At 49.4% G+C, this 26,996-nt stretch overlaps 1 protein-coding gene across 6 annotated transcripts in view; it reads right to left on the minus strand.

The window, feature by feature from the left end:
• C29H4orf50 (chromosome 29 C4orf50 homolog) overlaps nt 1-26,996 on the minus strand; it is a 293,220-nt gene that overhangs the window by 64,960 nt on the left and 201,264 nt on the right. For 2 of the 6 annotated variants that reach the window (XM_070458138.1, XM_070458134.1), the window contains 5 exons: nt 22,947-23,003; nt 20,618-20,800; nt 11,970-12,018; nt 10,211-10,332; nt 5,847-6,065 (listed from right to left, as the gene is read on the minus strand). In XM_070458138.1, the coding sequence (XP_070314239.1) occupies nt 5,847-6,065; nt 10,211-10,332; nt 11,970-12,018; nt 20,618-20,800; nt 22,947-23,003 (630 nt within the window). Of the gene's footprint in view, nt 1-3,095; nt 6,066-10,210; nt 10,333-11,969; nt 12,019-20,617; nt 20,801-22,946; nt 23,004-26,996 lie in introns of all 6 variants that reach the window. The other 4 variants (XM_070458145.1, XM_070458136.1, XM_070458135.1 and 1 more) reach the window with 3 other exon arrangements.

Here is a 26,996-nt window from a genome sequence, read left to right on the forward strand (position 1 = left end):
GTATGAGCTGTCCCTCCCCCTCTACCCCCGCCCCATGGTTGGGCAGGTGTCCTCCTAGGGATGCAAGCCACTGTTTATCCCCCTTTCACTGTACAGAGACCCTCAGGATGAGTCCCCGAGGAGCTCAGAGCTCGAAGCAAAGTTCTCCAGTCTGCTTCCTTTCATTGGCGATTCAGTGCAATCAAACACATGCTATTTTCCTTTTTGCCTCGACTACCAGGAAGCTCAGAACTCATTTTTTGCATTCAGTTGTCACAGCTGCCCACAACCTCAGTGTGGGGGGTATAGTTAGTCTTTCCTAGAAGAACTGACTCATTTGAAAAGACCCTGATGCTGGGAAAGACCGAAGGCGGGAGGAGAAGGGGACAACAGAGGATGAAATGGTTGGATGGCATCACTGACTCAACGGACATGAGTTTGAGTAAGCTTCGGGAGTTGGTAATGGACAGGGAGGCCTGGCATGCGGCAGTCCATGGGGTTGCAAAGAGTTAGACACGACTGAGAAGCTGAACAGAAGTTTTCACTCTATAATAAAGATTATTTTTTTTAAATTTCTTTTATTTACTTATTTTTATTTTTGGCTATACTAGGTCTTCACTGCTGTGTGCAGGCTTCCTGGCACCCATGTCTGTTACTTTAAGTCTCTTTAACTCCTTGGATGTAGACAGGGGCATGCATGGGGGGGGGGGGTGGATTACACAGGTACACGTGTGAGGACCTCTGTGTCAGGCACTGGGGTTCAAGGTCCAATGGAAGAAAAACTAATTTCAGAGTAAGAGCCAGACAGACTGGGGCTCAGATCCTGGCTCTACCAGTATGTTCTGTGAACTTCAGTTTTCTCAGCTGCATAATAAGGGGATAAGCCACCATCCCTCATAAGCTGATCAGTGAGGAATTTCAGAGACACACTGCATAAAAGCAATGAGCGCCCAGTGCCTGGGGCCGCAATGGCCGTTATCTGGTCAGTGAGGGGGCACTGTGTTTTATGCAATTCCAGGAATGGGAAGACAGGCTGAGCCCTGACTTTAGCAGGTAGAGGACTTAACAGCAGCAAGAACAGTAATAATATCTTGCACAATGAGCTGAGTTCTGTGCTTCATGCTGCACTAACCTGTCTTCCTAAGATACGAGGTCCTTTAAGTGCCCCCATTTTATAGATGAGAATACTGAGGTCCCGAGGGGCCCAAGGTCACACAGAAAAGAAACGGCAGGTAGACTTTGAGGCCAGAGCCTGCTCTGTTGCACCCTGGAACTGCTCTCAAGGAGGACAGCCTGGGAAGACTGGCCAGGACGGCAGGTGCTGAGAGGCAGGGCCCTGTGGGCAAGTTGGTCACCCTGTGGATGGAGCAGACGGTGGATGAAGATGGAGGGAGTTGTCGGTCAGATGTCTGAAGGGCTGAATACCAGCACCTGAGGCTGGGCTGGTCCTGCAGACTCGGACTCACTGGGGGGAAGAAGCAGCTCAGGAAATTATTTTCCAGGCTTACCGGTAATTTCTGTATTTTTGAAAACATTTCATCTGGATGGTAGGGGATGCTGGCTTTCTACCTGAAGGCATACCAGCAAGTTGTACTTGAAAATAACATCAACACTACAAACAGCTACGATGCAGGCATTTAGCCTCTACTTAATCCCTGGTGGTCTAGTGACTAGGATTTGGTGCTTTCACTGCCACGGTCCGGGTTCATTTCCCGGTCAGGGAAAGTGTGTCTTTAGGTCTCCTTTGTGGCTCAGCTAGTAAAGAATCCACCTGTAATGTGGGAGAACTGGGTTCAATCCCTGTGTTGGGAAGATCCCCTGGAGAAGGGAAAGGCTACCCACTCCAGTATCCTGGCCTGGAGAATTCCATCGACTGTATAGTCCATGAGGTCACAAAAAGTTGGACACGATTGAGTGACTTTCACTTTCACTAATCCTTCTGGGATGCACTTTGGGAGGTGAATTGGTTACTCTCCTCGGGAGGAGCAAATTGAAGGAAACGGAGGCACAGAGTGGGCAAGCAGCTTGCTCCAGGTCACACAGCTGAGGATGGCAGACCTGCACAGCTCAGACTGTACGGCCCACCTGAGATCTGTTCGTTTTTAATGAGAGTCAAATGAAGCAAGAAGCACTGGCCCAAGCAGCAGAAATGAGCATCCTTATGGTTGAGGAACAGGGGCTTTTATGAAGTGAGAGACACCAGCCCAGCCTGCCTCCTGAAGACACGGACAAAAATACCCTCAAAGCCCTGGGGAAGCTTTCCAGGAATAGGCAGACCAAAGAGAAGGACCAAAGATCCTGATGGAAACAGCAGCAGTTCCCACACAGGAATTGAGCTCCTGGTGACCATCAATGTTGAAAAGCTTCCGGCAGGCTCCTTACAGCCCAGGACGAGCTTGGCTGTATCACCACGCACAGACCATAGGGTCGCAGAGAGTCGGACATGACTGAAGTGACTTAGCACGCATGCACACTAACAACCCTTGTAAAATCACACAGGAAACTCATAACAGGAGTGCCAAGAAAGCATCACCTTTCACTGGGGGGCTGTAGAAAGATGTTTTATCCATCCACCTCCCATCTCCTACCCCCGACACTACCCCTAGCCTTTGCCCGTGTGATTGCCCCTACCCACAAGGCCTCCCTCCCTGGCCAACCTCTACTCATCTCCAGGGCTCACCTCAGTCATCACTTCCTCCAGGAAGTCCTCCCTGACCCCTCCCTCGCTGATCAGCTGCAGCTTTGCGCCCCTGGCCCCGGCTTGCTCCCTGCCACACCCTGTTCATGCCACTCCATCTGGTCCATCTGTGCAACCGTCCCTCCAGGAGCCTGGAGGATGGGGACCTAGAGTGAGACTCCTGAGACCCGGCCCCCAGCTTCTCATCCGCTCCGACTGGCAGGTGCTCAGGGAAACATTTGCTCAATAGATCTCTTTGCCACAGGAACAAGATGCGTCCCAGAAGGACACAGCAGTGAACGGCAGTGAATCAGGTGTAGGGAGACTGCACTCAACGCTTGTACCTCCTGGCCGCCTGCCAAGCCAACTCTCTCATCGGATTTGCCTAAAAGCCCAGGTGGGGCCCGTTCGCAGGAGTCGGGGTGGGATGTGCATTTACCTTGCTGTGTGCAGGGCTCCTGTTCTGCATAGCTTGGCCGGGCTTCCCCAAGGCGGCCACGGCTGCTGCTTGCTGACAGCCATGTGATGAATTGTTTTCTGCAGAGGCGGCCAGGCTGGCCCATCTGGCTAGTCTCCAGAGGCCTCGGGTCACTCTTGAAGCGTGGGATGGCCCGAGCCAGCTCCGGTGGGTCAAGTTCCTGCCTGACCTTGTTTGGTCACCCTGGGAAGGTCCTGTCCCCAGCCTGGGAAGCTCCAACCAGGTTGGGCCCTGGTCCCATCAGGCCCACCAACGGCAGCAGGGGAACACAGGGTCCCTTCCAAGGGCTGAAATCTATGGTTCAGGCCGGGAAGCTCCCAGAGTCTGATCTTGAAAAAGTGCCATCAGGAGGAATCACCATACAAAGCAGTGACCCAGTGCAAGGAGATCCAAAGTGCCACTTCAGGTGGGACTCCCGGCTCAGAGTACTAAGTGGCTCCTGGCTTCAGACTGATTTATTATGGAATCATCGGGTTACGCTGCCAAGACTGCTGTGACTTCTTTAATGGATTTTTCCCCCGGGGCCTCTCTGCTGAGGCCCCAAACGTGAGCAGTGGCAGAAGGAAGCACTCAAGGACACCGATGTCTGAACCTGGCAGGAGTGTCTGGGGACCAGAAATGGCCTTGACTCCCTCCGGCGGGCTCGGCCCTGCGGCTCAGCTGGCTGCTCACTCTGACAATCCTGGGTTCCCAGCTTGTCTTGAGGGTAGTCTCAGTGCTCAGAGCGAATGGCATTGTTCCAGAAAAAAGCAGGGATAGGGCAAAAGAGACGACTGCAAACCAGTGTAGTGAAGGTCTCTGCTGGATGCCGCACGATCGGCAGTCACGGGGTGGCGGGGCTGGTTCAGACTGTGAGGGTGAGGATGACATTCCAATCTGGGGACTCAGTGTGTGATGGGGCCATCTTCCAGGAGGTCCTGGAGGCTGGAGACAGACATCTGCTTGCTTCCTGTTTCCTAGCACCTCCCCGAGGTCCCGGCGCTCACGTGGCAGTTAAATCAAACGCTTACTGAACAAATGAATGGGTGGATCCATGGGCAAACCGATCTGAGGAACCGTGGATGATTGTGATGACCCATGACACATCCCGTGGGCTAATGAAGATGGTAGCGGCCTGGTGAGCCAACGCTCGCTCTCGGAGGTACTTTTCCTTTGTCTTGATGGCCTCCCAGGGCTCCTCAAAATCAATCTATTCATTTCCATCCTTGTGCTCTGGTTAGGCACCTGGGGTGTTAACTTCGAGGAAGCTGGGTGAGGCTATGTGGCTGCATTTTTCATTTCAGCATAAAAAGTGAAAATACATTAAAATAAAATCAATAACGTTTTGCCTACTGCTCCAGGAGCCCTCAGTTTTCTGTCCTGGCCCTTCCTTGGCCTCCCATGACAGCTGCTTCCAGGTGGGAACAACAGAGTTAGGAGGGTAAGTCTGACCTTCCCTCCAGCCCCTCCCAAGGAGAGAGATGATGTCTCTGATTGGTGAGCCGGGGGCACAGGGTCTGGGCTAACATGACCCAAGCCCCCTCACCTCTCCCTCTACCCCTGGGTCCTACACCCAGGTCAGGACAGGGTTTCCTTCCTGGAGGAAGTAAGCAGTGCTGGGTAGGGATGAGGCAGCAACTCTTAGCACCTGGCTTGGTAAGGGGCTGCCCTACCTGCTTCCCCTCTGGTTGCACACTGGGAAGTTTCATGCCTCAGACTTTGGCCCCTGCTGGTCCCTCCGACTGTAAGACCCTTCCCCACCTCACCGGTGTATTCAGCACCTCGTTGGGCTTAGGGACTCTGCTCAGCCATCCTTCCTGAATGAGTTCCCATTCCTCCAAGCCAGGCAGAACTAGCCCTTGCCTTCATCTCACGTCCCAGGGCACATTTAACCACGAGTACATGGTGAAATGTTTACACCTGCATCTCTCTGTTGCCCTGTGAGTTCCCAGGGCAGGGACCAACGTGACCTCACCTCCTTCTCCCTCATATCATATTGCCTGGCATACACTGGATTCCACAAATGTTTGTTGGATGAATGGACTTATTGGAAAGTTCTAAGTGGTTTTAATGTTTGAGAATGTAAAAGAGATAATAACTTCAATCAAGCATCTTTGGCAGACAAAAATCTTTTAAAACGTGGGGAGGGGCCTCAGGCAGGAACATAACCAAACAGTTCTCTGCAGCTGACAAGGTTAGGAGCTTTTAGAGCAGGTCAGGGCCTCCCAACCCGGCACTGCTGACATCTGGGCGGGATGACTCGCTTTGTTCTAGGAGGCTGTCCCAGGCACTGGAGAGTGGTGAGCAGCATCTCTGACTTCTACCTGCTAAATGCCAGCAGGAGCTTCCCAGTTGGGACAGCAAAAATATTGACATTGTCAAATTATGCCCTGGGGGTGGGGGTGGGGATGGGGATCACACCCAGTGGAGAGCCACTGGACCGGCCACTTGGTAGGTTTGGGAACAGTCGATGTTCCCTTTGCTGCCTGTACGTTTGCAAAGCTGTGCTCCTAAGAATCTGCAAGTCCAGTGCATCTCCCGAGCTCTGACGATCAACGCAGCTCCCTGAGCCACAGGCAAAGCCAGTTGCCACAGAATGAGGGGTTTGATTGCTACCAATTTCTTAAAACGCTCTCTGAAAGTTCTGCTTCAGATTATTTATGGTGTGGAAGAAATGGCCCTGGAGAGCGCATGGTCCAGTTCTATTTATAACTCCAGTGGTGATTTATTGACCTGGGAAGTGCTGCTGATGCCTCGTCGAAGCTCTTGGTGCAAAGCCAGGATCCGTGCGGGGCTCAGGAGCTCGGAAGACGGCAGGAGGTCATCAGACTGGAGGCCAGGCCAGGACATTCCGCCTTTCTCTTGCAGACATTGCACAGGGAGCCCTGGTTCCATGGTGACGGAAGCCTGGCATATTTCAGGATCGGCTATCAGCCCCGAGGGCAGGGGAAGCTGGAGGCAAGAGCACAATGAAATGGTCTCTACTTCTAATGTTCATAAAAGCCCCTCTGAGCCCACATTTTATCCAAGGAAGAGATGGCAGTGGTAATGAACATTTATTGAGCACTTTCTGTGCCTGGAAGCTTCTATTACATTTCAGCCAGGCACACGCCTTCAGCACTGAATTATGGATGGAAGCGGAGATGGGGGTGGGGAAGGCTCAAACCCCGGGTCATCTAAAGGCCTGGGAAGACCGTCACTGGTATCTCTGTAGAGTGATATCCTCTGTAAATTCTGTGTGTGGTTCACAGTGACAAGAGATGGTGACCTTCTCATTAAAAGGAAGCCAATGTCCACTGGATGCCAACCTCCTTCTTCCCCTGTTTTTGCTTTTTCCTCTAAGCTCAAACAAAAAATAATTGTGACATGTGACAAATTTAGTTACTGCCCTTCAAAAAATGACCCCATTTTGCTTCTAGGTCATTAATCCCCTGGTGTTATTTAGAGTTCATTTTCACTATGGGAAGCTCTTACCCAAAGCCAGCCCAGAGAAACGGCTGGCAATCTGTTTTTCTGCAGGGCAGAGAGCTCTGCTCAATGCCTGTTACAGCTGAACAGAACCAACGCTGCGGGCGAAATATAATGCTTTGGATGAGGATGAGGTGTGAGCATGACCTTCCAGAGAAATCACCCAACAGCCCCCTCCCCCTGCCTCCTTCTTTCTCCAAATCCACTCAGCAAGGCCTCCTATGGGCTCGGTACTATGTACAGTATTGAACAAAGGTATATACATCAACCATTCTGTCATTTCACGGTAAGCTATCCTGTGGCCTTGAGATTATTTCAGTAAAGGCGATCTTATCCAGCGGCCTCCTACGGTATGGTGAGAACTCTGAGGAAGGCTGAGGAACACTTGAGACACCTGGAACCATAAGAGTATAAAGTGCACTTGGCTTGGTCCATTCATTCCACTTACGCTCCAACTATTTCCTCAAAAGCTTGGCTATCGGTTTCTGCCCAATATCGCTGACTGCAGACATTAGATGGTGTTTTCCCACATCGAACTCTAGACTGTAACCTCAGCGAGGGAAGGAGGGACAACTTTCACCCCCCTCAGTGAAGGCCCAGCACAATCTGGATGCATGGTGACCAGAGCGCCAGCTCTCGAGCCAGGCCGCCCAGGTGGGAACGCCAGCTCTCCCGCCGTGTGACCTGGCTAGTTACCCTCTCTGTGACAGATCTGTACTCATATGTGAAGTGGAACGAATGTGGAGATTTATTCTGTGGGTTTATAGTGAGTGCTGGATAAGCTGACGCACCGCACAGAGTATGCAGTCAAGAAATGAAGGCAGGACTTCCCTGGTGTTCCAGTGGTCAAGCATTCGCCTGTCAGTGCAGGGGACATGAGTTTGATCCCTGGTTCGGGAGGATTCCACATGCCATGGGGCAACTAAGTGTGTGAACCACAACTATGAGGCCATGCTTTAGAGCTCCACGGGCCACAACTGCAAACATTGAAACCCTGAAGCTCTAGAGCCCATGCTCTGCAATGAGAAGCTGATGCACCGCAATTAGAGAGTAGCTCCCGCTCGCCACAACTAGCGAAAGCTCGAGTGCAGCCACAAAGACCCAGCACAGCCAAAAATAAAGGACTAATAAAGACATAAATGTTAAAAAGAGAAATAGGGGCCAGGGTTCTTTCTCATGGTTGTTCTCATCAACATCATCATTACGATCTCCTGGAGTCCCCTCTCCTTTATGCTTCAGCCTCGTTTAATTTCTTGCCAGTCTCCCCGGGCTTTAGGATTGCGCAACCTTCTGTCTTTGCAGTTATCATTCCCTTTGCCTAAAATGTCAACCTGCTTGTGATAAGGTAGGTCTACGATCAAAAGTCAGGTGTAATTTTCCTAGAAAAAGATCAGAGCTGGAAAGACATTCTCATTATTAGATAATAAGCCTGTAGACAAGTAATTCAAAATGAAAGTCATCAGTAAAAAAAAAAAAAAAGAAAAAAGACTTTAAGGTCAGTCAGTAACAACAGCTGTCACTTACTGAACATCTCCTGTGTCAGGCAGTATAGTAATTGCATTATGTGCATGATTTCATTGAATTGTCCCAGAGTCCCTGAGAGGTAAATATTGGCTCCATTTGTTAGATTAAAAAAATTAATATAAGCATGAAGGCAGGCGAGAAGCCACAGGAATAAAAGCAACAACCATAGGTTGAAATAAAATGCTAAGAATAAGATCAGTTTTCTCCTAAGTAATGGTTGCTATTTTTTTTTCTTGAGCATCTCTTATATTCCAGACATATATTCAATTTTGCTTATCTGATTTTATCCTCATATCAACAGTAGGCATCATTATCCCCATTTTACAGACAGTAAGTAATCTGCCCAATGTCACGCTGAATTACAGCTGAGATTTGCACCCAGGCCATCAGACTGCAAATCTCATAAGTGAAACGGGCTTTCTCTGGGAAAGCAGAGTGCTGCTCTGGCTCTCACTGCATGCTGCAGAGTCGCGTCAGTCATGTCCAACTCTCTGGGACCCCAAGGACTGCAGCCCACCAGGCTCCTCTGTCCATGGTAATCTCCAGGCAAGAGTACTGCAGTAGGTTGCCATACCCTTCCTCCAGGGATCGTCTCAACCCAGGGATCAAACCTGGGTCTCTTAACATATCCTGCATTGGCAGACGGGTTCTTTACTACTAGCACCACCTGGGAAGCCCTGACTCTGACTGGTTTGGACATTCTGGACCAAACCTTGAGTGAATGCAACTAGGAAAGCTGGAAAAAAATTAACAGAAGATCTACTTGAAAGCATCTGAGAGTCACAAAGACTGTGAGGATTCATGGGACTAAAATTCAAGACAGGAGAGAAACCAAGTGTAGCTGGCCCGCATCTGAAGGCTGTATTTCCCCTCCAAGTGAAGGGGGAGCCTGTGTGTGAAGGTGGCAGCTAAGAAGTATTAATAGAAAGCTAAGCAGAGCTTTTGACAGCCTCATGGGGTGGGCAGGGGCTAGGGGAAGGACACTGATAAACATTACAGGCTTTTGCTTAGAATCCTGAAAGGCTGGGCCCTATGAATAAGAGTGGCCAAGAAACAGACAAATCTTATAAGTATGAAACTCACCTCTGAATCAGTTCTGGTGTGAAGAATGGAAAAAACCCTGTCTGGGTGAAGATACTATCAAACAGAATCTAAAAATATGCCTTCACATTTGTTCATGCATGATGTCTAGCACTCAATGAAAAATAAGCTGACACAGAACACACAAAAATAACCAGACACAGAACACAAAAATAACACAGAACACAGAATAAAAGAGAAAATTAAAAAACAGAGAATAAAGAGACTATAAGGGAAACCTGGTAGCTCAGCTGGTAAAGAATCCACCTGCAACGCAGGAGGCCTCAGTTCGAGTCCTGGGTCGGGAAGATCCCTGGAGAAGGGACAGGCTACTCACTCCAGTGTTCTTGGGCTTCCCTGGTGGCTCAGATGGGAAAGAATCTGCCGGCAATGTGGGGGACCTGGGTTTGATCCCTGGGTTGGGAAGATCCCCTGGAGGAGGGCATGGCAACCCACTCTGGCATTCCTGCCTGGAGAATCCCATGGACAGAGGAGTCTGGAGGGCTATGGTCCATGGGGTTGTAAAGAGTCGGACACGACTGAGCAACTAAGCACACACATAAGGGAGACCCGGGTGGGGGTAGGGGGTGTCTGGTGGTCACTCTCTAGTTCTTGATCTGGTGATGGCTTTATGAGCATAAATCGTTTCAAAGCAATTCATCTAGCTGTACGCTTCTGAGTTGTACCCTCTTCTGTATGTGCGTTATGTCTTCAACAAAACTGTTTATTTAAGAAATTAAGTGACTGGGACTTCCCTGGTGGTCCAGTGGTTAAGAATCTGCCTTCCAATGCAGGGGACATGGGTTCGATCCCTGGTTGGGAAATTACAAGTCCACGTGATGCTGGGCAACTAAGATGATGTGCCACAAACAGTGAGCCTGCACTCTCTGGAGTCCGCTTACCACAACTACAGAGAAGACTGCGTGCTGCAATGAAAGATCCTGCATGCTGCAACTAACACCTGAAGGAACTGAAAAATAAATCAATATTAAAAAAAAAAAATTAAGTGACTGATGTCTTCTCACCTTCAAAGAATCCGGTTGAGCTGTCCATGCTGGCCACTCAGTCTCAGGAATAGGCCAGGACTCTGAATGCAAAGGTCTCTGCAGGACACTGTCCATTTGGGGATTCAGGAGGCATTTCTGAACTAGAAGAGGATATGCCCAGTCAAACCTCAATCCAGAAATCTATTCTAAAAATTAGCAAGTCTCTGAGCCTTTTCATTCTCTTTCATTCCCAGATCCTTCACCCCATGACAAAGCCCCTCTTTTGAAGGGCGCCTTTGAACTCCATGAGTACCACAGCCACACACGCCTCTGATGGTACTGCTGCGGGCTTCAGGTAGCCTGGAAAACTGCCTCCTTCTTCACTGTCCACTCCCTGGCTTCAAGCTCCTCAGCACAAGGATCACCGCCTCTGCAAGCCAGCTCATCTTTGTAAGCCCTACAACGCTGGTAGGGGCCTGGCACGCGGCAGCCTTTTAGAAATGCTGAGTGAGTAAGTAACTTCATCAGTCTGGTACACTTCTTCCTTTCAAGGATGAGGAAGATGAGCCCAGATAAAGGAGGAAACTTGCACAAACTAGTGGCAGAAGCAGGACCAGCTAGAATTGATGTGCCTCCAACTGTGAAAACAGATGCCAACCCAGACTGCAGGGATGGAAACTAAAGGTAGAGAAGGTGGGGTCCATCCTGAGCAGCTGAAAACTGAAGCCAGGTCTCTCTTCCTATTGTTGGCACTATGCAACATACCAGGCACTGACACATCTGAAAAATATCACGTTACCCTTCATTTAAAGATAAGGGTCCCGTGTCAGAGAGGTTAATTAACTTACCCAAGATCACACAACTGGGTAAGAACAGAATCTAGTAATAAGAATCTCTAAGCAAGCAATTATCAAGAGCAGTTCATTTATCCATACTTTCTTCACTTTTATATTGAGCATCTTAAAACAAAATAACCCTAAATACACCCCTAGGAACCCCCCTCCCCCAGAGCTGACAGTCTACTTCACTGGTAAAACAAGGCTCAGGGAAATTCTTTTCCTTTTAATAATAATAATAATAGAACAACAAAATCCCACCCATGTTACCATCTAAGTAACCATTGTTGGTATTTTAGTTTATCTTCTAGCCTAAGCTGCCAATCATTCACAGATATTCATGTACAGTTATATCAATGGTGTATATGTTCACTCAGTCGTGTCTGACTCTTTCTGATCCCATTGACTATAGCCCATCAGGCTCCTCTGTCCATGGAATTTCCCAGGCAAGAATACTGGAGTGGGTTAACAGTCCCTTCTCCAGGGGATCTTCCTGACCCAGGAATTGAACCCAGGTCTCCTGCATTGCAGGTGGACTCTTTTACCACTGAGCCACCAGGGAAGCCCCTCATACTTAATAAATAAGAGTTGATCAACAATCCTGGAGTTTTCCTGAATAGTTTTTCACTGTTATAAATAACCTGGCATGTATGTGCCTGTCCACTGAGCTTTTCCACACATAGAATTATTTACTCAGGATAAATTTTCAGGAGTGAAACTACAGGGCTGCAGAATTTGGCCATTTTGGTATGGCAGTATTTTTCTAACATGTTCTCCTTAAGCGTGAAACAAAAAGGCCGAGCCAAGTAGGAAAGAGAGTGCAAGACAGTAGGGTCTGGTTTCCTTCAGTTATCTGCACTTGACTGCGGGCATTTCCCCATCCTGGCCCACCTGTCAGATTGTTTTGCTGGCCTGGACTGGTCTGAGTATGCAGACTCTTCCTAACTGAAAATCACACTGACCTCTGACAACTGCCGTCATCTCAGATTCGACGTCCAGGTGGTGGCTTGTCTGGAAGAAAAGACATCCCAGCAGTTACTCTGCATGCCATGGGAGGAAAAGCCTTCCACACTTGTCTACTACTGGAAAGAGCAGCCCCTGGCCCCTGCAGAAAGTGCATCCTGTGGCCGGATCACTCTTCCCTGTGTGTGCACATATGCAGCCAGGGCTGCCTCCCTCTTTCGCCCACGACCCTTGGGAGTCACGGATTTGCTCCCAAAGATACAGGTGTAAGGAAAAGCTTCCATTTCCTTTATTCAAATCGAACCTCCAAGTGGAGACTGATGAATAGGTTTTAAAAGCTGTTACAAACATAGACAATGTGTTAAAAAGCAAGTATATCACTTTGTTGACACAGGTCTGTATAGTCAAAGGTCTATGGTCTTTTCAGATATGAGAGTTGGACCATTAAGAAGGCTGAACGCCAAATAATTGATGCTTTTGAACTGTGGTGTTGGAGACGACTCTTGAGAGTCCCTTGAACTGCAAGGAGATCAAACCAGTCAATCCTAAAGGAAATCAACCCTGAATATTCATTGGAAGGACTGATGCTGAAGCTTAAGCTGCATACCTTGGCCATTTGATGAGAAGAGCTGACTCACTGAAAAAGACCCTAATGCTGGGAAAGATGGAAGGCAGAAGGAGAAGAAGGCAACAGAGAATGACCTGATTGGATGGCATCCCCATTGCAATGGACACGAACTTGGGCAAAGTCCGGGAGATGATGAGGGACAGGGAGGCCTGGCGTGCTGCAGTCCATGGGGTGGCAAAGAGTTGGACATGACTTGGCAACTGAACAACACCAAAAAAGGTGTGTGTTGGGGGGCGGGAAGGCGGGCAGCCACACAACAGAGTCTCCAGGAGAAATACTCTCTCCGCATGAAGGTCCTTCCGACCCCTTGTGAGAGCCGATCACTAAGCTGTTCCTGCGACCCCTGACTCAGCACCAAAGAATCCAGGTCAGGCTGGACCCAAGTCCCTGAACCATTCCATGGACCAACTGTCCTTCTCTTCCCCACAAGTGCACAGGCTCTGGAAGAGCTGAAGTGACAATAGGAACTCAGCTGGTCGGCCTGGCGGCTCCCAGTGGATCCAACAAAAGCAACAGCTGGATCTTCAAGGCAGGTTAGAGTTGATTCTAGACCAGCAGCCCAGATCTTGCTTCCAGTGGGGAAGGGGCCCCGAGTGCAGTGTAGCTGTGATAGCGCCCTTCTCTCATCTCCATTGTGTCCTCCGAGGGTTTGCACCAGCCACCTTCCTGCCTGGAGGGTCCTGCTCACTCATTCTCCAGTGAATTTCTTTTTTTTTTTTTTTCATTGTATAGTTTTTTTTGTTTTTTTTTTTCCATTTATTTTTATTAGTTGGAGGCTAATTACTTTACATCATTTCTATGCATACATCAACACCTAATCCAAATGTCCCTACCTCTATGAAATCTTCCCTGAATCCACTTGGCTGAGTTCAGCCACCTGCCAATCACATAGCCCCTCTACGCTGCACTGGGACACCCGGGCTCTTTGACTGTTCCTCTAAATGGATTGACTAATCCACAGACAAATATACAGGGGCATGGATAATGGCTCTACCATGTTCTGATCCAAACCAATCACACCACCACTTATTGGGAGCCCTCTGTACCAGGTACAGTACATTCTCTCACTGCATTTCCTGCCCTCAGAACACTCCATTTACATCTCCTAAAACTCTGTGTCTTTGAGGACCATGACCCTTCACACCCCAGTGCCTTTGTACATGCCATTCTCCCAGCCTAGAGGGCCTTCACACATCCATCTAAATCCTTAAAAGCCTAGTTTTGTGTGCTTCCTCCTGCAGGAATTATATTCCCAAATCAGTTTCCTCTCTGCTCACTGCTATGCTTCAACTGAATGCATTTGCTTGCACCTGGGTTTGGAGTTAATTTTATTAGACACAGACGTCTTCAGGTTTCCTTGACCTTTGTATCCACAGAGTAGCCTCATAGGCACTAAACTACTTCCAGAGGCACTGCATTCAGTACGTGATCAGAGATCTACAGATTTTCCTCCTGCTTCTCAGTTATCCCATCAGCCTGGAGAGGCGTGCAGCCAGGCAACCTCAGGTTGAACCTGGCTCTGCCGCTTACTGGTTCCATGGTCCTGGCCAAGTCAGTTGAATTCTCTGAGTCTTGCCCTCTCTGTCTGCAAAGTGGAGCCATGTATATGCTCCTTGCAGGGTTTCGTCAGAACCAAGTAAGAGTAAACATCTACTAAATGCTCCACGCAGAGTAATAGGTGGATAAAGCCTCACCCTACACACTCCACTCCCCTGCCTCTCTCCCCAGGTAAATTTTTTGGGGGGATATTCTCCATAAAAGGCAGCAGATGAAGAGAAACTAATTGCCTGGATCCTTGGAGGCCCAGGCTTGGGGTCATTGATTTAATGAATTAAGGGAGTTTAGGGCTCTCAGTCTCACTGTTTCTTTCCAGATGAGATTCCATTTCCAAAGGCTCATATATAGATCTTGTTGACCAGTGCCCGGAGGACAGCAAGATGTTTCCAGGATGTGGAGAAAGGAGGAAAAAGCAGGGCAAGAGGAAGTGGAATTAGCAGCTTCCTCGTCTGGTTGCATGTGTCTTTTTAAGGCTGGTCTCAATGACCCTCTGGTGTTAGTACACCAAGCCCCTGATCTCCCCCAGTGGAGCAATTTCTGCTTGAAGGGGCCCTATACCCTCTGTGAATATCTTTATGTGATGGCAATATGATGGGCATTTGAGGGGGGGTCTCACAGAGCCCTCCAAGAGGTCAGCAACCCCCACCCTGTGCTATCCAGGCCTAAAAGAGCAGGTGACTTCAGGAGGTGACGGGTGAGCACTGGGCCACAGGGTGGCTATTCTTCAGGGTCTGGGTGTCTTTATCTGCCAAAGGAAACTCCATGCCCATGGAGAGGGCAGGGAACCTCACGTCCCAGGAACAGCAGGGAGCCAGGCAGGGCTAAGACATCCAGTGCTCCAGTGGATCTTCTGTTTGCTGAGCTGACTGCCCCCTCAATGGAGCCCACAGGAGGCTAGGCATGGGCCAGAGGGCACCCTTCCTCCACCTCCCCTTGGCACCCAGGCATCTGCCTCCAAAAGCGGATGACACCCGAGTGCAAGGAACAAAAATGGTGTCTCCTTCTTGGCTTGAGAATGTCAACAGCCTAGGTCCTGGTGAAATCCAGAACAAAAGAGATGTCCTGGGGCTGGGGGTCAGGGAGGAGGTTAAGGGGGCCCCGAGAAGGTGCCCAGAGCCCAGCCCAGTCAAGTCAGTTTGGGGATGGGGTGGGACTGAGAACCCCCATGTCCATTTGGGAGTCCAGGAACAGAAGGAACCTGCCCTCCTCCTGCTCCCATCTCAGCTGAAGCCAGGGAGGTGCCAAGACCCTGTGTTCCCAGCTGAAAGACAGTGGGGGACCCGGCCAAGCTGGCCTCATGGGATTCCCTGCTTCAGGACCAATGCTCAAGAGGACCTACAGAGCTGGAGGAAGAACACTAGGTTGGATGCAGGCTGACCTGTAGATAGTGGCAGCCATGGACAATAACACAGGTCAGGAAGATGGCAACTCTAGGGGCCCACAGCCCCCATCCGACCCACGCACTGTCATATGCACTGAATGTCTGTGTCCCCCAAAAAACTCACATGCTGAAATCCTAACCCCCATGTGAGGGTATTTGGGGATTGGTGATCAGATCAGAGGTGACCAGATCATGAGGACAGGGTCCTCTGGCTGGAACCTGTGTCCTTGATAGAAGAGGCACAAGAGAGCCAGCTTCTCTGTCCACCACGCAAGGACACAGTGAGAAGGCAGCCGTCTGCACCCCAGCAAGAGAGCCCCCACCAGAACCCCACCATGTAGCTGATCCCCAGCTTCCAGTCTCCAGGACTGTGAGAAATAAGATGCTTGCTGTTTAAGCCACCCGGTTTGTGGTATTTTTGTTAAGTGAGCCCAACAAACTAAGGCACTTTAGATGTAGCCGCAAGAAAGAGGCCCAGGGCCTGAGCCCTTGAGGCTCAATTTCTATCACCCACTCAACTAGGGCAAGAAAAGGAAGCTGATGGGAGGTGGTCACTGACCCTGAGCCACTGCTGTGGCGGAGGGGGGAGCACCCTCTTCCTGAAAGGGTGGAGCTCGGGTGGACCCCAGCTCTGAACCCCCGGGTGTGACCTTGGCCAGCTCTGACGCTGGGGCTCAGTCTCATCCTTGACGAGGCAGGATGTTGGGAGGGTGAAGTGAGTGAACCACAGAAAGTGCCGGCTCAGGGCAGGCTCTGTGAGTCTCCCATCATCACCGCCTCCCGGGAATAAATGAACAGCAGCCTGTCCATATGGGACATCCCCCCACACCCCGCTCTCCCTCAGGAGTCTCTGGTTAATGGGAGCCCCCTCCCGAGCACAGGGCTCCCAGGACCCGCCCTCTCGGCTCTGGCACGTGCCCCCCTCCAAGTCCGTTAAGTGTCCCCCAGCCAGTCGGCAGCCCTCCTGGGCTCTGAGCCCAAGCCCAATGTCCCCACCGGGAATTCCATCTGTGTTCTCTGAAACAAAAATCAGCACCAGTAAAACCCACTTCCTGCCCAGCTGCCAGCGGGAGGAGCCGCCACCACCACCACGAAGGGTCTCCGTGCCCCCAGGGCTCTGCTCGGCCGCCTGGGCCTTGGGTGTTTACGGCCCGAGCCATCTGGCTGCCATGTGTATCGCCTGCCTGGGACTCTGTGGCCCAGTCCGGCCCACAGGCCTGCTGGGATCATCTTCCCGAAGCACGGCAATTACTGCTCCACCTCTCTGGCAGCTCCCCATTCACTGAAGAACCAGGCGCAAACACCCCTGTGGCCAGTCAGGTGCCCGTGACCTCCTGTCCAGCCTCTCAGAACTTGTCCACTCGGGAGCCCCCTCACTCCAGCCAGCCTGGAGCCCTTTTTGCTTCTTAAATATATCACATTTATTTTTCACTGCCTTATATTAATATAGGGCTTCCCTGGCGGCGCGGATGGTAAAGAATCTGCTGGCAGTGCAGAAGACCCAAGTTCGAACCCTGGATCAGGAAAATCCCATGGAGAAAGGAATGGCTACCCACTCTAGTATCTCGCCTGGGAAATACCATGTATAGACGGGCCCGGTGGGCTACAGTCCCTGGGGTCACATATTAATATCTGCACACCGAGGATTGACCTTCCAGGGACAACAGGGATGGATCACTGAGGGCCTGGTCTGTACGTGCCAGACCCCTGCTGCTGCCCACATGCCCCACAGACCCTCACTGCACCCAACACACACCGCCTCTCCGCCCTGCAGTGGCCCTGCACAGAAACCCACAGCCAGGTTCAAATCCCAGCTCTGCTTATGCAAACAACTGAACACACAGAAGGCTGAGCTAGACAGCTGCTTGTAGACATGTATCTTTGGGCATGACTTGTAACCTCCTTGAGCCTCAGTTTTCCCATCTGGAAAGGGGGGGGTGATAATAATAGCACCTCCCACACAGGAGGACCCCTTAAGTCAGTTACATAAAGCCCCCCTGGTGACACATGTCACTGTTCCCGCCTAAGGCCACAGAGTAAGACAGCGGCAGAGCTAAAATCTGAACCCAGCGCTCGTGGATGCCAGAGCCCAGCCCCCTGACGACTGCTCACATGACGACTGCTCACATGACGACTGCTCACATGTTCCTACCTGCGGGACAGCCCTGCACAGGGTGTTTCATGAGTTATCTCCAACCGTCTTCATGTTCCTTCTACCAAGCAGGATGTAATGGTCCCATTTTACAGATGAGCAAAGCAAGGCTCAGAGCAATTAAGGCACACACATAGTCTCCATCTTTTCCTTTTTGACACTCACTGTAATTTATAATTACTTCTCTCCTTGTCTATGTGCACATTTTGGCCTGTCTGATTCATCATTTCTCCCCAGCCCCCAGCACCATGCTTGGCTCATGACAATAGGTGCTCAATAAATATCTATGAAATGAAATGGCAGAGCCAGGCTTTTGTGGTTTGTGAAGGGGACAGTAAGACATTCCTCAGATCAAGAAAATGGGGGTGTTCTTGGTGAGCTGCAGCCATGAAATTAAAAGACGCTTGCTCCTTGAAAGAAAAGCCATGACCAACCAGGACAGCATATTAAAAAGCAGAGACATTACTTTGCCAACAAAGGTCTGTCTAGTCAAAGCTATGGTTTTTTCAGTAGTCATGTATTGATGTGAGAGTTGGACTATAAAGAAAGCTGAGCGCTGAAGAACTGATGTTTTTGAACTGTGGTGTTGGAGAATACTCTTGAGAGTCTCTTAGACTTCAAGGAGATCCAACCAGTCCATCCTAAAGGAAATCAGTCCTGAGTATTCATTGGAAGGACTGATGCTGAAGCTGAAACGCCAATACTTTGGCCACCTGATGTGAAGAACCGATTCATTGGAAAAGACCCTGATGCTAGGAAAGATTGAAGGTGGGAGGAGAAGGGGACGACAGAGGATGAGACGGTTGGATGCCATCACCAACTTAATGGGCATGAGTTTGAGTAAACTCTGGGAGTTGGTGATGGACAGCGAGGCCTGGTGTGCTGCAGTCCATGGGGTTGCAAAGAGTCAGACATGACTGAGCGACTGAACTGAACTGAACTTGGTGAGCTGAACTGTAAAATAATGCAAAATGGGTCAGGGCAGATTCAAAGTCACCTGAAAAGGAGGGAGTGTAAGCTTATGATTGGCCATGGCCTTTCAGAATATCCACAGGGGAGACACCCTGGCCCCTAGGGAGGCCTGACCGGGCCCAGAAGCACATCCTTCCAGGAAATGAACCTGTCAGGCTGATGACACCACTAACCCTCTCTGTTTTCATCCCAGGCTCCCCAGTGACCTTCTGACTACAAATGTTGATTGACTCACAAACGAACCAATGAACCATGAACTGGACTTTCCAGATAACTCCACTATAGGGAGAGAATAAGCTGATTATTTTTTCATCCATCCAATATTTCAGCCTGTGCATAGCTTGATCTCGCATGAGAAATGATTGCTAGTGTTCAGGTTTATATCTCAGACTCTGTGAATTTGGTCAATGTAAGTCAGCCTGTCCAATCCCAGTGAACAAATTGGGTCTAGTTTCAGAGCCTGCCAGACAGAACAGCCCCTGGGCGGGTGGGAGGGTTCACTGCGATGAGGCCTTCTCAGCCCACAGCCAGCCTCCTTCCCAGGTGACCCTTGGCACATCCAACATCCTTCCTGGAACTCTGCTTTCAGTCCTGCCTTAACTGAGACATGGGGACTGTGCCAGGCCTCTCAACAAGATGCTGACCTCTCTCTCCACCCCTATTCTGCCTCTGAAGAAGCTTGAAAGCCTCAGGCAGAGGGATGAGCGCTGGCCTGGGAGTCAGGGCTCTAGGTTCAAATTCTGACTCTGAACCAAGTTGCTGTGGCCCTGAGCAGGCCCCTTGGCCTCCTGGTGTTCACCCGGGCTCTGTGGAATCTGGATTAGAGGACACCTGAAACCCTAAAGGCTGTAGGGGAAGGAAGGGACAGAGAGGGTTGTCCTGCAGAGGCTGGGCTGGGAAGGCCAAGGGGGGAGATGCAGACGTGGGGCTACGCTACCAAAAGCAGGCCCCTCTGATTGCAGAGCCCCGGGGGGATGGTGGAGAACAGGGCCGGCCATATCCATAGCAGCAGCTGCATTTCCCCCTAGCACAAGCAGGAACTGAGCTAGTTTGGTGGGGGTGCTGCTGGCTGGTCCCCAGGAATGGGGTTGTGTGCCTGAGGAGTGTGTGTATGTGTGTGCTTGCGTGTGAGTGTATGTGTCCATGGGCAGACTCAGCTGAGCACCCATGGGCACCCAGGTACTGCTGCTCAGAGCCAAGCAGAAACCTGGGAACATCTTTGCCAGACCTGGGTCAGAACTGGCCTCCATCACCATCTCCCTGGGAGCTGTGTGACTTTGAGTGAGTCTCCCAACCTCTCTGAGCCTCAGTCTCCTCTCCCATAGACCATTAAAAGAGGAGATTCTCATTCATTTAGTTCATGACTTCATTCAACAACCATTCCCTGAGCAGCTTTTCTGTGCCTGGCACTAGAGAGACAGAAATGGTTAGGGAGCGGCTCTGGCCCCAACAGAGAGGCTGACAAAACCCCTCTAACAGTAGGGGAAACACCTCTAACTTGCCGCGTCGGTCGTGCCCATGTGCCATGTAGGATCCAGGGCTGGCTCCTGAGCAAGGCCACACCTGAACTGGACCCTGAAAGACAGACGGGAGGCTGCAGGGCGGACAGGAATCCTGCCAGAGGAAGTGGCAAGTGCTAAGGTCCTGGGGCACCCACGAAAGAAATGTCTGATGAGGCAGAACTTGTATGCCACTGAATCAAAGTCACGGTTTCTGTGTCTGTCTCCCGCACCATGTCATGAACACTTTCTAAGGTTAAGGATGACTGGATCACCTCCCTATGCCAGCCCTGAGCAGAGGCGCTGGCACGGAGGAGCCGTGTTCCAGGCAAGGTCAGCAGACAGAAGGAGGGAGGTCGGGGCAGGTGGATGACAGGGCAGGTCAGGAGGTGGACAGGCGGGTGGATGAGCCCACAGCCCCTACAGGAAGAGGGGCAGGGCGGTCTGCGGGACCCTACCTCTGGGACCCTCGGAGCCAGGAAGGTGGCCGCGTACTCGGCCAGCGCCACGTCGTTCACCATGTTGTCCGCCATCCCGGAGAGCAGGTGGCTCTCCGCCCCGTGTCTGCGCAGCTCCTGAAGCAGGTGTGTGATCAGGTGGTTCCTCTCCCGGCACTTCTGAACCAGGGAAGCCAGCTTGGCCTGGGGGAGTGGGAGTGAAGACACAGCTGGTGGGTGCATGGACGCCGGGCTCCTGTGGGGGCGGGGCGGCCGAGCGGGAGGGGCGGGGCCCTGGCTCCAGGTTTTGCTTCCTTCAGCCCTGCCTTGCGACCCCGGGTGGCTCAGCTGGTAAAGAGTCTGCCTGCAATGGGGAAGACCCAGGTTCAATCCCTGGGTTAGGAAGATCCCCTGGAGAAGGGAATGGCAACCCACTCCAGGATTCTTGCTGGGAGAATCCCACGGACGGGGGAGCCTGGCGGGCTCCTCCACGGGGTTGCAAAAAGTAGGACATGCCTGCACAGCTACACACACACACACACACACACACAGCCCTGTCTTAGCTCAGCCTCCTCCCTGCCATCCCTCCCTTCACCTAGAAGCCAGAGACAGCTTTGAAAACAAGGGGCCACACTGCTGCCCACCCCGTTCTGGATGCCTTCTGGATGGGTCTTCAGCCCCTCCACCAACCAGCTATGAGACCTAGCTCCTCTCTACTCCATGACGTGCTCATCTGTACAACGGGCATTGTCACCACACCAAGACAGAAGGAGACAACGCAGACAAAGCACGCACGTCGGCCGGCCCAGGCAGGTGCTCATGCATGAAAGGTCGGACCGTGCCTCTCCAGCCCCATCACAACGATGACCCTCTTTCTCATGCCTCGTGTTCCAGACAGACTGATCCACTGCCCACCCCCAACACCCCAGAACTTCCTCACTACTCCTCTGTGGCTCCTGCATGTCCTCAGCCCAGGAAAACCGTGTGCAGATCTGTTCAGAGGCCAGCCTGGGCAGTGCCTTCCCAGGTAGGTAGGCCCCCCTCAGGCTCAGGACTTGGGTCCCTCTGTGCCCAGGCTTCTGGCTTCCTGCTGTCCCAGGAGTAAATCTTTACATTTGTGGTTCTATCTCCTCCATAGCCTGGGGGCTCCTAAGGGCAAGGCTGACACTCTCCTGGATTCCCTGCACTGTCCTTGTTCCATGACTGGGCACAGGAGAGATCTGTTATGGGGGTGATGTGAGTGTGTGACCCTCTGGCCATGAAATGACCTCCCGCATCTGTGCATATTTGGAGGAGCTGCTCCATTGGAGGATGTGATGACCCCTTCCTGCCAGAACTCCCTTCCAAGCCCAGCCCAGAGAGGGTCAGGGATCTTTGCACATCAGTTTCTAGGCAGTGATGCCCCAGTGCCCAGTACTGCCAGTACATAGCAAATGATGAAAATAACAGAGGAGCAAGACCTCCCATTTTCAAAAGCATTACAGTTTGCGCTCTACTTGTCCATCAACGCCATATCCATTGAGGGTCAGAAGAAGCTGTGAGAGCAAGCCAGAGGGAATCACTATTATTTCAGAGGGGGTGGGATTCGGCAAAGTCAGTAGGGTCCTGGGGCTCAACTATGACCTTCTAATTCCCAGCCTAGGGCCCCTCACAGGCCACCTTGCCCAGAGAGTGGGAAAAATGGACAGTTCCTCCAGGCACTTGGCACTGCCCAAGTCCAAATGCCAAGTGTGAGCTCACATGTGTCATCTCACCCAAACTACATCTTTGAGGAGCGTATTAAACCCTATGAACCAATAATGCCTTATCTGGGAATCTGTCCTCAAAAAATGTCTAGATGCACAGAGAAAACTTTTCTAAGAAAAAAAAAGTGCAGCATGGTGCTTATGTGTAATAATGCAAAAGAGACAGGGAGGGAACGAGAGAGGCAAAGAGATTGGACAGAGGGATTTGAACACCCACAGGGTCTGGAGGCTTTATGAACTGCAGTCTCCTGCTTCAGATCTGATAAGAACAGCAGCTTCAAAGGCTGGTGAAGTCCCACGTGGGAAAGGCAGGGCACAGACATACCTCTACACAGGTAGAGGAGGGTCTCAGACACATGTGAAATACACTAAAAGAAAATATATGAAGATGCTAGATTCAGAAGGGAACCTCGGGGGCTGTGTTTCCAGTGTTTCTATACAACAGACATGGACTAGTTCCTAATGGGAAAAATATCGGGTTGGCCAAAAAATTTGCTTGGATTGTTCCATACCATCTTACAGGAAAATCCAAACAAACTTTTTGGCCAATCCAGTACTAAGCTCCCTTTTTTTCTTTTGAAAGAGGTATTTCACGCACGTATTACCTTCAAAGGCGTCACAGCCAAATTTGCTTCATGGTGCTTCTTCTGAAGTTCGTCAAGCTGAAAGAGAACCAAGATTTTTGATAACACTGAGTGGTGGGTTCCACAGCTTGCAGCATGTATAGACAAGCCGCGCTCAGAGAGCTTGGCTCTCATCTCTTTTCCCACAGGAATTGGTGGTGAGAACACAGGCCTTTCCCATCAGCTGCTCGACTAGATCAGAGGAGGAAGGATGCTCTGAGCACCAGAGAATGAGCTCTGCCAGACCGCAGATGCCGAAGCCATGCTATTGCCTCTTCCTTCAGGAAGTAGGGCTTCCCAGGTAGCTCAGTAGTAAAGAAACGGCCTGCCAACGCAGGAGCCGCAGGAGACACGGGTTCTTTCACTAGGTCAGGAAGATCCCCCGGGGAAGGAAATAGCAACCCCACTCCATTATTCTTGCCTGGAAAATCTCACAGACAGAGGAGCCTGGCATGCTACAGTTCATGGGGTTGAAGAGTCTGACATGACTGAGCATGCAAGCATGCAACCAGAAAGAATGATTTCCCCATTCCCCATGCAGAGGTTGCCAGAGTGTTTTGGTGCGGTGTTAAACCTATAGGTTTCCTAGACAGATGCCCTGAGTCCTAACCTCAGCTTAGCCACTCATTAGACCTGTGACTCTGAGAAAGCCAAGTCTTTCTGTGCCTCAGTTTTCTCATCTGTAAAATAGGTGTAATGTTGTTGTTGTTGTTTAGTCACTAAAGGGTGTCCTACTCTTTGCGACCCCATGGACTGTAGCTTGCTAGGCTTCTCTTGTCCATGGGATTTCCCAGGCAAGAGTACTGGAGTGGGTTGCCATTTTCTTCCTCAGGGCATCTTCCTGACCGAGGGATCAAACCAGTGTCTCCTATATGACAGGTGGATTCTCTACTACTGTGCCACCTGGGAAGCCCAGGGGTAATATTACTGTCCACCTAATGGGGAAGATTGGATGAGGACTCTGAATCGATTCCTGTAAAGTGCTTAGAGCAAGGCCTGGCATCTGGCCAACATTCAATGAATATAAACCATTATTATTCTCTGCACCAGGCCCATGTATGAAGCCACCTGGGACCTTCCAGCCTAGCCCAGTGCCCAGGTGAATGCCACTGAGTGATCCTCACTGATGCTCTGCAGAGTAGAATTGTGCAGCCAAGTCCTGCCTGAAATTCCTGACCCACAAAATCATAAGCTACAACAAGATGGGTGTTCTGGGAATTCTTCTCACTCACTCTCTGATTTTCTCTGTAATCACTACAAGAAAGCTAGATAGATAAAAGTCCTTCTTCCTCTCCCCCAAGCTCTCCTCACCTCTAATACTATTTTCAACCCTGCATACCCATAATCAGAAACCATATGTGTGTATACACACAGATGAAACTATACTATACAAAATGCTTTACATCTTGTTCTTACAGCTTGCTGTTGTCATTTAATATAAAATTATGGGTGTTGATTCCACTTTAATACATATAAGCCAATCATATGTTTTAAAAATCTTGCATATTATTTAATCATGAGATTGGAACAAAATTTATTTAACAAATTCTTTGTTTATGAAAATTTATATTGTTTCTATTTCTTTGCTTTAAAAATAAGACTTTAATGAACACTTCCATATATCTATTTTGGCACAATTCTCTGAATATATTTGAATATTAAAATGCCAGCTCCAAGCAGACTGTCTTCTATTCAAAATGCACACCATAATATTTGCAGGCTTGGATGACATTTTCTCTCTACTTCAGTGTAAGAAATAGCATGAATATATTGCTGTGAGCTATATACATTCACTTCTCTTCCCATGGAGAGGGGAATGGCAACCCATTCCAGTATTCTTGCCTGAAGAATTTCATGGACAGAGCAGCCTAGTGGGCTACAGTCCATGGGGCCGCAAAGTGTCGGACACAACTGAGCGACTAACGTGTATACTGGGTCATTTGCAATTAAAAAACAAACAAGAAGTGAAAAGACAACAGAATGGGAGAAAATGCACATCCTTTAGCTAATAAGGGACTTGTATCTATAATATATACAAACTCACGCAACTCAACAACAACAAAAGAAACTATCCAATTACAAGATTTCTCCAAAGAAGACATATGAATTGCACATGAATACATGAAAAGATGCTCAACATTATTAGCCACTAAGGAAATGCAAGTCAAAACCACAATGACATAGCACTTCACACCCACTAGGATGATTAGCAACAAAAAGACAGACAGTAGCAAATGTTGGTGAGAATGTGGAGAAGTTGGGACCTTCATCCATCACTAGTGGGAAGGTAAAATGAAGCTATCAGAGACAGATCTGACAGTAACTGTGATTAAAATGTTTAATAATTATATTACAAGACTTTCATCAGAGAACTGGAAGCTATCCAAAACTAACCAAATGGAAATTCTAAGACTCCAAAATACAATACCTGAAATGAAGAACTAAAATAATGAGTTTAAGAGCAAATCTGATCACCTAAAGAGTATTATATAACTGAAAGATGGATTAGAAAGAAATATCCATATCTGATATGTGAAGATATGTGAAATATCTGATATCTGAAGCAGAGAAAGACAACAAGAATGAAAGTAATTAAAAAAAAAGACTTAAACACATATTGGATATGGTAAAAAAAAAAAAAGGTTCTAACATGTGTATAATTGGAGCTGTATCTTTCACACATCAGTGTCAGACAGGACAAAAATGCCATCTTACCTCCCACATTGGTTGAGGGTACAATGAAAAATATTCCCCCATGAATGGCTTTGACTTTGGAAGTGGGTGCCAGCATTTTTTGGAAAGCAAATTTGCAATATGTGTTTAGGATGAGCACTATTTCTTCTCTTTGAACCAGTAATCCCAATTCTCTGAACTACTGTAAATAAAAATGATATATGTGCTGAGTCACTTTAGTTGTGTCTGACTCTCTGCAACCCAATGGACCTTAACCCACCAGGCTCCTCTGTCCATCAGATTCTCCAGGCAAGAATACTGGAGTGGGCTGCCATGCCCCTCTCCAGGAATCTTCCCAACCCAGGGATCAAACCCACGTCTCTTAGGTCTCCTGCACTGGCGCCACCTGGGAAGCCCCATTTTCCTTATAAACATACTTAAATATGCAAGAAACTCCCCCCACTCCCTACTTTGTTTCTTTGAACGTTACACCTGCTTGAAGGATCTTAGTTTCCTGATCAGGGAAGGAACCTGGGCCCCATAAAAAATGATATATAAGTTAATGGAAATAACTGTAGACCCAACAGTGAAAGTGAAAGTGAAGTGGCTCAGTTGTGCCCGCCTCTTTGCGACCCCATGGACTGTAGCCTACCAGGCTTCTCCATCCATGGGGTTTTCCTGGGTTGCCATCTCCTTCTCCAGGGGATCTTCCTGACCCAGGAATCGAACCCGGGCCTCCCGCGCTGCTGGCAGGTGCTTCACCCTCTGAGCCGCCAGGGAAGCCCCCAACAGGAGGGGAACAGAAATCACAAACACCCCATAGATTATTGCACAGTCCAAAAAGTAACGGACAAAAAGGCTATGAAGCAATGTGGATAGAGGACATAAAACTCCACGTATAGGGTATTCGATTATACAAAGAATGCATTAAAAGAAATCAGAAATCACATTAAAATGCTGATAGTATATTTTCATTCATTAGTTTGTAAAAAAAAAAATGTAAAGCGTGATATGATTCAGGGTAACCAGGTGTGGGCAAACAAGTGCACTCATTCCTGGTGGGCGTATAAATGACATAAACATTTTGGAGGGCTATTTGCCATTATCGATCGAACTCAATATAGCCTTTGACACAGTAATTCTTCACTAAGATTTTAGCCTTTGCATGTTGCAGAAACATACTCCAAAATAGATGCATAAAAATGTTTTCTTGTAGAACAAAGTAACAGAAATAATTTAGAAGATTTCCTTAAAGATTCAGTTAAGGAAGTTATGGTTTGGCCTCTGGAAAAATAATATGCAAGAGTTTAAAATGCTGTAGTTCACTTTGCATGTATTGATTTGAAAATATCACCAAGA

Source organism: Odocoileus virginianus, chromosome 29, assembly GCF_023699985.2.
Source record: "Odocoileus virginianus isolate 20LAN1187 ecotype Illinois chromosome 29, Ovbor_1.2, whole genome shotgun sequence".
Classification (NCBI taxonomy): Eukaryota; Metazoa; Chordata; class Mammalia; order Artiodactyla; family Cervidae; genus Odocoileus; species Odocoileus virginianus.